This window comes from Oryza glaberrima, chromosome 3, assembly GCF_000147395.1.
Source record: "Oryza glaberrima chromosome 3, OglaRS2, whole genome shotgun sequence".
Classification (NCBI taxonomy): Eukaryota; Viridiplantae; Streptophyta; class Magnoliopsida; order Poales; family Poaceae; genus Oryza; species Oryza glaberrima.
The window spans coordinates 1,261,409-1,277,775 of record NC_068328.1 but is presented as its reverse complement, the minus strand read 5'-3'; the positions used below and the strand labels follow the sequence as shown (position 1 = coordinate 1,277,775).

The window sequence follows — 16,367 nt, the reverse complement described above, 5'->3', positions numbered from 1 at the left end:
CACAGACACGCAGCTAGCTGTTAGCAAGAGCAAAATCACTATAGTACGCGGCCAAACCATATACTCCCTCCGTTTTTTAATATATAACACCGTTGATTTTTTCTCACATGTTTGACCATTCGTCTTATTCGAAAAATTTATGCAAATGTATAAGATATAAATCACACTTAAAGTACTATGAGTGATAAAACAACTGATAACAAAATAAATTATAATTATGTAAATTTTTTGAATAAAACGAATGATCAAACATATGAGAAAAAATCAATAGTATCATCTATTAAAAAACGGAGGTAGTATCCAACTCTCCTAGGTGAGAATCTCGCATATTTGGTGATGGACACCTCTTCTTCTTAGTGATGACAGAAATTTGCTGATGATATGAAAGTGACCTCCCACCTGACCAAATCTTCGGAGTTTTACACAAATCGTTAATTGTGATCTCAACTAACGTTTCAAGTCTTGTAATTAGTATGCTTAATGATTGCATTTTGCCGTGTTATAGCAAGCAACACTCGAATATTATTGAGTTGCACGGCGATGGCGGTGCAAGCGATTTAAGCCCATATTCCCCGATAAGCCAAAACGGTTTATTAGAAAATAAAAATTAATTTATATGTAAAACTTTTATATATTTGTTTATAGCAATTTAAAAGCTAATGCTAAAAAGGAAATTACGTTAAAAAATATTGAAATCAACTTCAAATACAAGTTAAAAAATTTAATTAAATTTTACCTTTTGCTTTGACTTATTAGACCAACTGATGGCGCTCTAAATTTTTACGCCGTCGGATTGCTGCTTAACTAATTTCCCGTGCAGTTCTTTTTATTAAAAGAAAAATCACGTATGCTAGTACCGTTTACAAGGATATCGACAACTAATATGCTTTTCTGCATTATATATCCACAATTGATGCATGGACTGGATTTTTCCCACTATTTAAAGAAATATGTTCGAATATCTTTATTTTTTAAGGACTCATTTGAAACTCTTGAAAAAGTATATAAAATACCTGATTTTAATATGAACGCAATTGAAAAATAGAAAATTGTCTAGTTCCAATTAATCATCATATAACGTTTTATAGATTGTTATGATGATGTTAAATCTATTTCCTAAGTCTATTCGTCATATGCGTATGAGAGTAAATAGATATTAGTGCATACATCCATACACATAACTATGTACGACTAACATGCAATGTCTTGTGATTTTATTATTGGTTAAGAGCGAAGATGGTGCATGTATCGAGTTTGTTACCGGAGTAAATGTAGTGTGTGAGAGTTATTGACTTTTCTTAGTCTTAGTATATTCATGTAATATGATAATCAATTGGAAACAAAGAGAACATATATAAGACAAGGAAATACATGAATGATTGATCGTTCGAATATTACATGGGAGAACACGTGAATTGAATTAGAGAAATAAATTTAGGGAAAAATTTTCAAGAGGTTAAAACTCTTGCTAACTTTCTTTAAAATTTTTGGATTGTCTATTTCGTTGGAATTTCAAGTGAAAGTATAGTGTCTAACATTTTTGTTTCAAAAAAAACTCATTAGGATTTTTCTATAGAAATAAAATCCATATTTTTTTATATTTTTCTTACGAATCAGAGGGGGTGTAATTTGTTTTGCTGAATCCAAATTAGATAATTTGGGTCATGTGGCTAGCATGCTTACGGGACATATCTGTCTCTCAGTTTATGGTCTAGCTTACTTGTGAATCGAAAATTGTAAACCTAAATAAACAGATAGCCCTTTTTTTTTTGTTTTTTTAAACACAGGTCATTCTTACACCGTTAAATCATTAGTTAGGTTGGAGTAGTTTGTGGCTTATTTGAAGCGGACCTGTCGCAGCACTGTTGCTGTTGCCGCATACAAATAGCGTGCAGTCCCAGTTCCAGCGCAGTCACGGCGGCCTAAGTTGAACCATCAATCAAATTCCAGATTTCCAGTACAAATAAAAGCTGTCTCCACTACACAACACACGACCACACAACCCCCGGCAACCGATGCCGGGCCGGTAGGCTAAAATAAACTGCCCGCTTCCGAACCACACGAAAGCGCCATCGACGACGATCTACTGGGCTACTCCCCTGCTGGTGTACGATCGATCGCGAGAGATATATACGGACTGTACCTATAGGTCGGTAAAATCAAGGACCACCACCAACAAAAACGCTTAATTCGGTTGCCCAACCAATGCACGCCGCAGCGCCGGCCGCGCGCGCGGATCCCTACCTAGTCGCCACCGCCGCGGCCGCTGCCGCTGCGACATCCAAATCGTCTGCTAGTACACTACACGGAATGCATATATATGCGTACGTGCGATGAACTGAGTAGTTCGCCGCATGGATCATCCGGCCAAGTCGCGGAGCAGGTGGAAGCCGGCGCTTAGGCTCCGGTACCGCTCTTGCGCGTGCGAGGCGGCGTCGCCGTCCATGGCCACGCCGAACTGTCCGCCGATGACGTGGTGGCCGTGCCCCGGATGCACGGCGTCAGGCGCCATCTGCTCGCCCGGGTACAAGAACCCGGCGCCGCCGTGCGCGGACCCCGGCGCCCCGAACGCGATGTTCACGCCGCCACCGCCGTGGGAGCCGTGCTGCTGCAGCCCGAGCGTCAGCGACACGCCGCCGAACCCGCCGTGCTGCTGCTGCTGGTGGCTGTCGTCGTACGCGTCGAAGTCGAGGTGGTCCATGATGCCGAAGTTCTCCGCCTGGTGCAGCCGGGCCACGCCGGCCGCGCCGGCCGCGACGTCGACGTTGACGACGGAGGCCAGCGACCCGGCGTCGTGGCGAAGCTGCGCCCTCGTCGGCTTCTGTTCGCCGCCGTCGCCATCGCCGACGACCAGCTGCTGGCCGCCGCGCGCCTCGGAGGCGTGGCTGAAGGTAGGCTTAGGGTTTAGGCTCCCCTGTCCACCGCTGCCGTCGCCGCCGTCCTGGTCCTTCATCTCCTCGACGTACATCTCCTCCACCATTGGCTTCCACAGCCGAACCCTCGCATTGATGAACCAGTTGGACACCTGCCATGGATCGAATTGTCAGAAGAAACGCGCGCGGGCAACAACAACACATGTCGTTGTAACGGGAGGTCGATGGCTAAACAAGATTCGTTTCCAAAAAACATTTGCAAGCACAAGAGGACATGGTAGGACCTTGACATGGCAACCGATCGATGAATTGATGTATCATCTACGAGACGGCGATCGAATCAGTGGGCGCAATATTTAGTACTATTCCCAAAAACGAACAAACTAGCTACTCAAATTAAACCTGTATGATTATTTAGAAATTTTATGATATTTGAGGAGGTAACGACTACGTACCTCCTCATATCTAAGGTATTAATATTTGATCCAAGTAACAAATTTTATATTAGAAACTCCCGGTGAGGACCATATATAAAAACACTCTTAATTATTTCATGGTAGGGTACTAGTGGTTGATTTGGTTCAGGCTATACTACTCCCTCCGTCCCTAAATATTTGACGCCGTTGATGTTTTTGAACATGTTTAACCGTTCATCTTATTCAAAAAATTTAAGTAATTATTAATTCTTTTTCTATCATTTAATTCATTGTTAAATATACTTTTATGTATACATATAGTTTTATATATTTTACAAAAGTTTTGGAATAAGATGAACGGTCAAACATGATTAAAACATCAACGGCGTTAAATATTTAGAGACGGAGGAAATAGTATATATGCATCAATACACGAAGAACATGTTACCTGGCTACGTGAGAGGCCCGTCTGTCGAGCCAGGATGTGCTTATCCACGTCGCTTGGATACCTGAATGGGATTGAACATATGAACACCGATGCATATATGAATCTGATCGAATTGAATCAGAAAAATTCAACAACTCACGCAAATATAATGAGATCTAAATCGATTACTGGTCATCAGTAGTATAATATTCCGACAAACAATCCATCCATGCATCTATTATTAAAACAAGGTGAAAATGAATTCTCCAGGCCTACTAATTACTATCATGCTAATCAGATAAATTCACATAACCTTGATGAGTCTTTTTATTCATATTTTAGAACTTATTGACCGTGTGTTTATTAATTGGTAGAGGGCCAAGATGTGAATCATGTCCATTATTAAAAAAAAATGTTAATCAGAAAATAATCATGCTAACCTGAGAAAAATAGACGTGCTTGAATAATTGATCGATATGGTTCAAGCTTATAATAATGTAGATATATTGTTTGGATGTATATATATTAGCACATTGCAACAACTAATGCACGTGATAAATAGTTGTTAATACAAAACCTGAGAGTTCATAGGAAATTCGATTGCACAAAATATACTACTTTCTCCGTTTCATAATGTAAGTCATTCTAGCATTTTCCACATTCATATTGATGTCAATAACTTACATTGTAAAACGGAGGGAGTATAATCTAGCCCTGCTAAATAATAAATTTGGAAAAACAAACTTAAAAAAAATCAAACACATTACCACTGACACAGACGCAACTTTAATCATAGCTAGCTACTTATAATGTTTTGGGAGTAAGTACGTACCTACGTTGTACACAAACCACAGTCACGAGAGTACTTAACCGTTATTTTTGTCGAAAAAAAAAGGAGAGCATTATATTAGACCATATGCATGGCAAAAGAATAGTGAGGCACACACATGACATTACGTGTACGCTTAATTAAGCAGGGGCGCAATATGGCAAAACGGCCACTTGAGCATTTGATGCCAAGACAAATGTGGTCCGGGAGAACAATGCTCGCTGCAGAATAAATTAACAACCACATATATACCGCGAAAAAGCTCATTACGAACAACCGTCCATAGCAAATTGTGTGTCACGCGCGCGAATATTACTGCACCGGCCCTACTACACCTAGTCACTGGCATTCTTACGTTCCGTACGTGATTGCACTAACCAAAAGGCACCTTAATTCTACTGACTAGCTAGTGACTGCCACTTGAACAGTTGAACTTAGATTGCTCTACATTGTACTAGCACACTGTAAGTATATATCAATCAGCTGCATTACTGCAAGTGTAATCGATCTAGCATGAAATGCATCGTGTGGAGATCGATCAAGCATGGATGGATATATGATGCAAATAGCTAGATGATCGATGACTGTCTGTATGTATGTATACGTGTACGTAAACAACAATGTATACTTCTCTCCCTGTTTCTAAATATTTGATGCCGTTAACTTTTTAAAATATATTTGACCGTTCGTCTTATTTAAAAAAATTTAAGTAATTATTAATTATTTTTATATCATTTGATTTATTGTTAAATATACTTATATGTATACATATAGTTTTACATATTTCACAAAAGTTTTTAAATAAGACGAACGGTCAAAGTCAAATATTTAGAAACGGGGGAGTAGTACTTACGGGTGCAGGAAGTGCTCGAAGAGCCAGGCGCGGAGGATGGTGACGGCGCGGTCGGGGAGGCCGCGCTGGGGGCGCCACGGGTGGCTGTCCATGGCGGCGACGCCCTGCAGCGACTTGTGGTGCCTGATGCACTGGTCGATCACCCTGAGCCGCGGCGTCTGCCCCCGCGTCGTCCCGGCCGCGCTCACGTCCTTCTCCCCGAGCGCCTTCCTCGCCGCCTGCAGCTGCGCCACGATCCCGTCCCTCAGGCTCCGGAAGTGCCTCGATATCGTCCTCGCCGCCACCGCCGTGTACGCCCCCGCCGCCCTCTCCCCGGCCACCGCCTCGAACCCCCCGGCCACCGCTCTCATCTGCTCGCAGTACCTCCTGTACCTCCTGTCCACCTGCACAAATACACACGTTCATCGATCAATTTAATTAGCTCAAATTAAGAAACCCTTTACTTGATTTTTCACTGTAGCCATCTATCTGCACGTCTAGCTAGGAGTACACGTACAGGGCACTGCACCAAGCGTACGTGTATGGACGTGGTAAAGATGGAGATAGCCAATGAAACAGTGAAACGGTAACAACTGCCAGTGCCCAGTACCGTATCAAGCTATGGCTACAAGGCCACAACTCTGCAAACGTCGCAGCACGCACAGTAGCAAAAACCGGCATGAGCTAGCTAGCCGAGGCATTGAATGTGCATGGCAAGGGGGAAAGTATGGGCAAAGGGGTAGAGGCCGGTGTCGCTGCTAGCAAGCAGAAGCCATGGCTGACCGGCCGGCTAGGTACGTAGGGGACCATATACCTAAGGCTAAAGAGAGGCAAGGGGGAATAGAGGTTTCCAAAAGCTAATGGTGAGGCCCAAGAATGGGGTCGCTTCCCTGCCCTAGTCTCAGGTGCACCCTTCGGGCAACCATGATTGATGGAACTCCTAGTACTTTCCTGTGCCATTTTTACTACTAGCTCCTTTCCAAAGCTGCAGATTCCATTTGTTAGATTAAGAGAGTGGATTATATTAGCTCCATCGATCGATCGATCGCTCATACCTCTTCGAGCATGATGTAGAGCTTGTCCTTGAGCCTCTGCAGCTCCAGGGCTTCCATGGCCTGGATCTGCGGCGACGGGTTCCACGAGGCCGACGACGACGAGGACCCGTCGCCGCGGCCGTCTTCTTGCTGCGTCGCTGCCTTGGCGCCGTTGCCGCGCTTGGTGCTGTCCACGGGGAGGCTGCAGAATTCTTGGAGGAGCTGCTGCGCCGGGAGGAGGAACCTCGAGCTGCGCAGGTGCCACGCGCCGTGCACTTGCGGCGCCGACGACGACGCGTCGTGGTGCGTCATCCATGGCGCCGCGGGCGCCAGTTGGTGCTGCGGCCGCGCCGCGCCGCCGAGGTGCAGCACGCCGTCCGGGCGGCACAGCGACAGCGACAGCGGCGCCTGGCTCGGCTGTTGGTGCTGCTCGCTGAGGAAGCGCATGGTGGAGCCGCCGCCGCCGTCGTCCCCAGCGTCAGCCACCAGCGCGGCGACCTTGCCTGCCGCGCCGGGCATCATACTCATACCCAGACCGCGCACGCCGAGAAGCTCCATCCCGGCCTGCAACCCGAACAGCTCCGGCGCCGCTTCGTCCATCGCCGGCATCAGCGTCGTGACCGACGACGCCGATGCATCTGCCGCCGAGAAGTAATCCGCGAACCCCAGGTTCGGATCATGCGCCATATCGGTGTTTCAATTCCTCCGATCGCCAAAAGCCTAGCAAAAGCAAACACAAACACAAACAATCACTAATTACCAAGCTAAACACAATAAGTTATAAGCAGCAATGAAATTGAGAGCGCAGGAGAGCTCACTTTAATTTGTGTAAAATAGATGGAGACAGAAGTGAAAATTCAGCCAGTAATAGAGTAACTAGCGAGCTAGTAGCTAGTAGCACCAGTGATCCATCGATGTAGCCAGATGTGTGATGAAGTGACAAGACGGTGGGAAATACAACACGCACACAATTAAGTCGTCGGAGAGTGAACACGACGATACTATTACTATGGTGATGCGTGTTGCAAGTCGTAGCAATCGGCCGGGCAGGAGAAGAGAGCAGGTAGGCCGAATCCTTCCTCAGCTAAGCCTCAGAAACACAGGAATCTTGCTTTGTCCTGGGAGGGCAGGGAAAAGAAGGAAAACAAGATGAAAAGCCATGGCGATTTGGACGCACGGGTCTTAAAGAAACCAACCAAACCAAAGATCTCGTCAGGAAAGCAAGCAAGCAGGAAACGGAAAAAAGGTGGGATATGGCGCAAAAAGCATACACATACATGGGATCAATGGGGAGGGAGGGAGGGAGAGAGCGCGAGCAGGTGGATCGATGGCGAGGTCTGAGCCGGGCGGGGTGGGGGGTGGGTGGTGGTTGCCGCGTCAAGCTTTCGCCTCGCGCCCTGTACATGCGCGCGCAGGAGCAGCTGCGCGCTACTTCTTACCAGCAACCTCTCCTTCTGCCGCTGCCGCTGCAACTGCTACATCCCATCCAAATATCTGCAGGAGACTAGTTCCAGTGCGTCTTCTCGAGCTGTAGTCTGTACATGCGGCGTCTGCAGGGCTTATTGCGTCTACTCACACTCTGTGCTACTCCTATCTTCTAAGGTGAGGGTTAAAACCCATTCCTTCCCGCACAAAAAAAGAAACAATCAATTAACAATTAATGTGATTAATTAAGGGTTAGCTTAAAATAGGTCAATATGGTTTTATAAAATGTTTTCTTTTATGTTTTTTTTAAAAAACACACACTAACAGTTTAAGAAATATGTACGCAGAAAATAGAAATCGGTGAATCTTTGACCACAAAGAGGTGGCAACAAGTTTCCTCCTGTCAAAAATCAAAGAAGAGGCTAGCCTTTGGGCTTTAGCAGGGGCTAAGCGGCTGCGCGAGTTAATCCCGCACTATGTATAGTGTATAGCTACAGTTCCTCGATTTTTTTCCTGTTGCCCCTAGGGGTTGTATTTTCTCCTTCTCTATTCAATGAAAAGGCACTCTAGTGCTATTTTTCGTTCAAAAAAAATTGTACGCAGAAAATGTGAGAGTAGAAGATAGGGCCTTGTTTGGATCCGGAGGGCTAATCCCTCCGAAATCTTGTTATTTAGGAATATTAAACGTAGATTACTGATAAAACACATTTCATAACCCCTAGGCTGATTTGCGAGATGAATCTAACGAGCCTAATTAATCTATGATTCGCTACAGTGATGCTACAATAATCATTCGCTAATCATGGATTAATATACCTCGTTAGATTCGTCTTGCGAATTAGCCCATGAGTTATGAAATGAGTTTTGTCAGTAATCTACGTTTAATATTTCTAAATAGTAAAATTTTGAAGGGCTAATTATTAGTCCTCCGGATCGAAACAAGGTCTAGGAAAGAGAAGAAAACATCACACCTTAAGTCTAACTAATCATTGCCTTCTCTCTATAGCTGTAGCTTTTCTTCGTGTCACTGCAGCGAGAGCAGCTAGAGCTAGCCTGTTTTACCTGATGGACTGACTAATGGAAGAAGCACCATGATCATTTCGCGTAGGTTTGTAGAGGTCAATATATGTAGCACAGTTGGGGGTGCAATAGTGACAAGTGTGCCTGTCATCGTCTGCTTATCAGTCACAGCTAGAAATTGAATTTTGAAAAACTAGAGTTATTGGAGGTATTTTCATCATAATTTATTTCGCAACATCACATATATTTTATTTTCATGAATGTGTAAAAATTTTGCACCTCATTGTATTAAAAAATAGTGCTTGAATGCAATTTAATGTGCCGGTCACCATTGCCTGGATTGCATGGCTATGTCCTTTGAGTTTGTAATCACTCGTTTTTTCTTTCTTATGTGATTGAATTCCAGTGCAATTTTACTGTTCATCATGTATGTGAAGGTGGCTTATGGTACGTATATAGAGATGACAAAAAGCATGCACGCCACTTGACTAGAAAGTTAATTAAATAGTTGTGCAATTGTTCTTTATTTCTTTTACAAAAGGCTGTTGTTGCAAAATTTTAGCTACCTTTCATATGGCTTTGTTAGCACACAACGAGTTCCACTAGCTAGCATCTACTCCATTCCTCCAATGTACGCAGTTAGCCATAATATTACTCCATGTGTTTTTTGAAAAATATGATTCGATCAGCTAAGCTTCGGTTCGGACATCCCTTCTTTGCAGAAGTTTTATGAATATATTGCTGGAATATTTGGTTTAGAAGATATGCTCTAATTTTCCATGATGTTCAGATCTCTTTCTTTCTTTGGAAAAAGGATTTCAAGGAAAACTTTCCTTTCCATACGCACAGAGCAAAAGAGGTGGAAATACTCTTTGTTGTAATATAACCTGTAAATATTTTGTACATATTGTATTTTAATACTCCATCCATTTCGAAATGTTTGACGCCGTTGACTTTTTATCACATGTCTGACCGTTCGTCTTATTCAAAAAATTTAAGTAATTATTAATTCTTTTCCTATCATTTGATTCATTGTTAAATATATTTTTATGTAGGCATATAATTTTACATATCTCACAAAAAGTTTTTGAATAAGACAAACGGTCAAACATGTGCTAAAAAGTCAACGGTGTCAAACATTTCGAAACTGATGAAGTATATTAGTGTAGTGTTAGCCTCTCCTGTTATTTTGCTATAAAAAAATCACAACATTTAACTTTTACATATACATTTGATCATTCGTCTTAATAGCTGACAAAATCCACTACATGGCATCACTATCCCTTTTTTGGGGCTATGTGTCTTTTGTTTGCTTAATTAGAAGTTGTTTGCAACACTTGCTTGTGTATGGAAATTTTGATCAAGCTATGTATGGATGTAAAGTACGTAAGAGTATAATTTGCGCATAAAACTTTTTAGAAGACCAAGCCTTATCCATTTTAAGTTTTCGCCCGTACATGCATCTTCTCTCGTCCTATTTGGAGTAAAGGAGTAAGGAAATTAAGTTGATGAAAATGTTTATGAACTGTACATAAATCTTTCTTAAACTTTGTAGAATATAACCATTCTAAAACTATTAAGAAACTTTTAGGGTGAGTTTGATGTGGCTGTCTGGCTAGGATTTTTGGTGACACGTCAAAAAGGAATTTTTGTATAGAAAATTTTTACACGATATAATGTTTAACACTTGGTGAAATGTACTTGCAAAGAACGAGAAATATGTCGTTTAGAGTTATCCTTTGGTAAAGAAAAAACACTAAAAAGCGTATGTGCTCCAATTGTCCACACCCCACAAAATATTCCAGATGTAGGACCTGGCGCCAACTGGGGAAAGGGTGGTCCACATTTCCAACTAATTGCAATTAAAACAAGCAAAAAAAAAAAAGAACGGTGGGACCATGCCTATTTGTGGGTCCATCAACATCTCGTCCACCTTTGCTAGCTTTGCTTTCTTATTTGTCTCTCTTCTATACTACCAACGGCCCTGCCGGATACTAGCTACTCCTTGGTTCCACATTCCATTGCAAGTAAACATGGTTACAATAGCGCAAGAGACAATGTTAATTAGGAGAATTTTCTCTCTTTTTTTGAGAACTGGAGATTGGTTATATTTAACTTACTACAAATCTACAATGCTCAGCCTGATCTAGCCGTATATTTTTCGATGATATTGAGAAAATTGCATGGTCTCAATCTTGGATGTTGTACTCATTAGAAAAGAAATGGACGAAACCGTACGTTCGGCCGGTTTCTCTATTAGTATATGATTGTATCATTCCTCTCTCATACTGTATGTCACGCAGAAAACTCTGCACTCACGTGAGCTACCTGCAGTATAGGTTAAGGATTCACGTCATGCTGCAGTGTGCTGCACAATATATAGCCATATAGGCTACTTTACTGGTACTCCATATTCCCTCCGTCCAAAAAAGAATCAATCTAGAAAGGAATGTGACTCCGGACATCCTCTCCCTCTCCGTCCCAAAAAGAAAACCTAGAAAAAAACCTAGAAGGGAATGTGACTCCGGACATCCTCTCCTAGGTTGATATATGTGGATATGAGTATGTCCATATACATTGTCCTAAGAGGGGTCTTCTTTCTGGACAAAGGAGTACTCCCTATGTCCATAAAAACAATTCAGCACTAGATTTGACACATCATAGTACTACGAATCTGAATATGCGTACGTCTATTCAAATTCGTTATTTCACATGAAGTCTTATGTTTGTTTTACGTGGGACGGAGGGAGCATGCACTAATGCACTATAGCCAATCAGGAAATTTTCTGTGCCAAATAGTAAAGCCATACAGTTCTGATATCTGGGCTTTGAATGGTGCTGTGTTTGCTTCATATCCCGTGTTACTTTGAAGCATAAAGCCACTACTTAATTGTATCCATTCTCTTCAGATGAGCCGTGTGCAGTACATACTAGTCCTATGCCTAACTGTCAAAACAGTGCATGCATCCATGCGCAAACTAGTAGACCTACAATACTCACTTCCTAGGCCTCTCGTGCAAGTAGCTAGGTAAGCGATCTCAAATACTGTACATGTATTTTGACATTAGGAAAAGCAATACTGTAGTCGTCGTCGGCCGGGTACGGGCACGTTGTAACCGAACACGACCGGTTATCTCTGAATTCTGCTGTTTTGCGCAGCCTACAGTGTGCAGTAGTCGAGACTACACATACAAGTGTCATCTTCGCAGAGGACAAGAGGGACAAGATTTGTTCCACAGCCGATGTACGTATCAGTATCACTGTCCAGTGTCGCTAGCTTGCTTTCATCATCATCTATATATACTGCATCTCTTCCAAAATGTTACTACCTACTACAGAATATTAGACATATCTTAATATGACGTGTTAATACACCTAAATTTAACACTTAAAATGAAAAATAGAAAAACATAGTCATTCAAAAAAAAAAAAGAGAAACATGATCAGATTTGAAAAAAAAAAACCCTGATTTACCATATGTGGCCAGTCTGATCGCTCTCATATAGCCGGTCGGACCGATGGTGTGGGCCCAGTCTGATTACTCTAAGTTTGATTTGTTGGTTCTTGGGTTTTCTTATTTGGGCTTAAGGATTCTTGAGTCCTAACTGATTGTTGGGACAAAACTCAACAAGTGCATGTGTATTCCTCTGTATTTAATGTGCTTAACTGTGAGCAATGTTTACATATTTATACAAGGGTATACAAGAAGAAATTTCTTTATTGCCCCTGGTCCTATAGTGAATCTAGAGTGGCTGGCCGGTGGGCCAGCCCTTAGACTATTAGTAAAATTCCTGGTGACAGGAGTGAGGCGCCCCATAAGGGAGCGGCACCTATTCCCGAGGGTGCCCACTATTAACCGGATAAAAGCCTGCTCCGGGTAATAGCGTGCGCCGTCTCGTCATCGTCAATGGTGTCAGGGGTAGTTGGGGTGCGTAGTGTGCATTCATTCTAACCCACTAGTGCCTGGTCCTCAAACTAGCCTTGATTCCCTCCAGGCCACGCTGCTAGCTCCAGAAACCTTGCCGGCATGTGAAGCCCTCGCGAGGCTCCGGAAGCCACAGATGCTCCGGAGTTCTTGACCATCTCCGGAGCCCCATGGGCAGCCTCCGAAGCCTCGTTGGGCTCCAGAGCTCGAGGTGGCTTCCGAAACCGTGACAGCTCTCCGGGATCCTTGGTTGTCTCCGGAGTGGGGGCTCCGTTCGGAGCTCCAAGGTGGTATTCACCCTAGGTCATCTCCCTGGGGAGAATGGCTCCTCGAAGCCCTGCAAGCCCTTCGAAGGCTAGCCATTTCATCCGGAGCCATTCCCCCAACACTGATCTATAAGCCTAATAGGACGTGAAAAAAAACTGTGGAGGCATAACCAACCCCTTTCTAAGAGCTATGGCCAGTTCAATTTTAACCCCCGACCTCAATCCTACATAATTAATCGAATTTTTTTTACCTTTACTTTTTAGCTATGCCTTCTATTTTTCCCTAGTTTAGTCCATCTTTATCAATTACTTTGTAAATCATTCGCTTTCGCTGTGAGAGTGTGATACATCTTTATTGGTTTATCCCGTAAACTTTCCGATTCGCCCACGAGACCGGCGGTTATCTTCAAATCGATATAAATCAGCCTAGATGCTGGTTTGATCTCTAAACAAGCTCTGCTTATCGGCTTAATCTTCAAAACCCATCTTGATGTAGAAGATGGTTGGTGACTCCGTTAACACCGCAAATCTTTAGGTGAATCATGTATTGACAGAAAAAAAAAACACCAACACGACTAATTAAGCGTGGCTAGATTTGTTGCACTATGTAGAAAAAAATATAACGGAGGAAGCTAGTGTACTGAACTTGCAAAGCAAGGTGCTAGTACTATCAGGGTATTGGACGAAAGTTCAGCGGTCGAGCAGGTAGGTAGCACAAGCAGAATTTTTCAAGCAGCGTATACATGAATCGTCGTCGTGGCTGCAGTAATCAGCGACCGGGCTACGCATGACGAGTCGGCCGCGCTCCAACAAGATGGGAACGTACGTAGAGCGAATAGCAGGAGACCACAATTCCAAGGAGTATTCTTCGTCAATCAGGGCGGGACCCGGCCGTGACGCCAAACGTGAAGAGACGACGCAGGCGCTAATGCAACTGGGTGAGGAATCCGCGACTTTTATTACCTAGCGCGTATTGGCCTGACCTCTCGCGGCAGTCTCGCCTCAAATTTATGCACGATTGCGCGGTTAAAAGTGCTACTCCCATGATCCCATCCTGGCCTCCTAGATGCCGGCCTGCACCAGCTGGTGCGACACCTGTCCTGCCACGATGTATTTCTATGCCAAGCTAACACGCACGCCGAGTATATATACATATATATATATATATATATAGAGAGAGAGAGATTGATTAATCGATTTTATCTGCACTTGCGTAGTACTCCCTCCGTCTAAAAAAAAGGCAAACCCTTGATTTCCATGCCAACGTTTGACTGTCTATCTTATATGAAATATTTTTATAATTAGTATTTTCATTGTTGTTAATGATAAAACATGATTAATACTTTATGCGTGACTTATTTTTTAATTTTTTTTCATATTTTTTTCAAATAAGATGGACAGTCAAACGTTGGACACGGAAACCAGGATTTGTCTTTTTTTGGGACGGAGGGAGTAGTATACTTTCTCCGTAAAAAAAATCAACCTATAACCATGTCCAGATACATTGTTATAGGAGAAGTCACATCAATCAACCTATAACGTGTCCAGATGCATTGTTGTAGGAGAAGTCACATCTCTTTCTAAGTTGATTTTTTTTAAATGGATATAGTATATCCTTAACAAAACAGAGTTGGTGATACTATACGAGAATGAGACAGGGGACAATATATCCATGTCCATCAGGTCATGTACACTAGTACGTGACCATGCGTTCGATCGGAACCAGCCTCACGTTACAAAAGCTCTCACAGGGTACGTACGTAGGAGTAGTACGTACAAGAGCGATGTGAGATGTCCGTGTCGGCACCGACATCGATATGAAGAACACACAGCGCTAACAGTGAATCGATCCATCACCGTACAGCGTTATTCCAGGCAAGATCGCAACGCAATTGCTGTTCTCCCGTGCAGAATTAAGAGGATCCACATAGTTCAACGACCGTGGGGCACGCACGCACGCACAAACTTATTAACATTGTCTCGATCTCTGCCGGTGCGCACGCATATGCAACCATCGATCTCTAACACGAACGTCTTGACCCAAACCCTAAAAATCGATGCACAATTGCACGAAGTCTTGGCAAGCTAGCTTGGTGCATGTACCGATCGAGATAAGACGTCGCCGTCGTCGGAGAGGCCGCGGCGAGGAGATGTATACAGGGGTGGGCCAATTGGATTGGAACGGGGGATGGATCTGTCTCGCACGACGTATGTGCCGCGCCGGGGGAACACGCTCCTTTTCGTGCTACAATCTCACCATCTCCTTCGACCACTTCTTCAGTCTTTTCATCTTGTGGACGATGCACACACGCTGTCCATGCATGCACCCGTCTTCCTGCAGCCTCACAATTAACCGTCTGCTTCGGCCACAAGCAGTGTATCCATGTCGGTAATTGTCAGCTGGATTTCGTCGCGTTTCTGCAGGTCGTCGATCTCACACAATCTATGCGTGTATAGCTTGCTTTCTGCCGACGGCTATATACAGCATGCGTGCTTTTGTTAGACTCGATCACTTTGTGGATGCGGAGCATTGTAATTCCAAGCCATCAGCCCATCATTATCATCGTTCGCGCCGGAAAGAACTTCAGATGCCTATGCTTTTTTCAAGCTGCCTCTGTATATCCTCACTGGTAATACGGCTGATACTAGCTGCTAGTGCTGTTTTTTTCCCCTTTCTGCGAGGGTTAACTTAACTACAGGGTAGTCCCCTCTTGTATTTAACTATGTTACCTTTGATTCCGAATTCCCCTTTTTTTTCCCCCGAAAGACACCTTTGGTTCTGAAATCTGATAACATGTTAGTATTTGACGTTCCATGAAAGAGCGTCTTACACTCTTACGTTAAATTGGTTAATCCTTTTTCTCCATCCAATGATGGACTGCCTACTTCAATTTAGCTCTTTTAAATTTAGACGATCTTTGTTAGTACGAGTGGAATTTCATTTTTGAGTTTGCTTGCCCTGTACCTGTTTCTCTATCCAACCTTGACATCTTGTTGGGCCTAGTACTATGGTATTGGGCCGGTAAACCAAGTCCATTTATTCACAAGGTGTGTACGCTACCCAAGAGTCCAGAAATCCAGCAGATCCTTTTCACAATGTGCATCTTCCATTTTTCCTAATACATTTGACAATTATTAGTAGTAGCCCAGACACAAACTTGTGGTTTCCGTTCAACCGGCCCCTCTAGTGGAAAAGGCTGACTGGGACTTCTAGAAGCTGTATGCAAATCAAAGTCTTCTTTACCCCTTTGGTCAAGGGTCTAGATTGCCAAGCTTATTGGCCGTTTAGAAGACTTGCTAGCATCGATTCAATTGGGCAG

General features: G+C 43.4%; 1 protein-coding gene across 1 annotated transcript; it reads right to left on the bottom strand.

Moving 5' to 3' along the window:
* Positions 1-1,927: 1,927 nt before the first annotated feature.
* On the bottom strand, positions 1,928-7,954 carry LOC127764986 (homeobox protein BEL1 homolog). Its single transcript, XM_052289768.1, has 6 exons — positions 7,689-7,954; positions 7,230-7,529; positions 6,433-7,131; positions 5,399-5,781; positions 3,738-3,798; positions 1,928-3,025 (listed from the first exon to the last, which is right to left on the bottom strand). The coding sequence occupies exons 3-6, from the start codon at positions 7,096-7,098 to the stop codon at positions 2,360-2,362; spliced, it is 1,776 nt and encodes a 591-aa protein (XP_052145728.1). The 5' UTR covers positions 7,099-7,131; positions 7,230-7,529; positions 7,689-7,954; the 3' UTR covers positions 1,928-2,359.
* Positions 7,955-16,367: the final 8,413 nt, after the last annotated feature.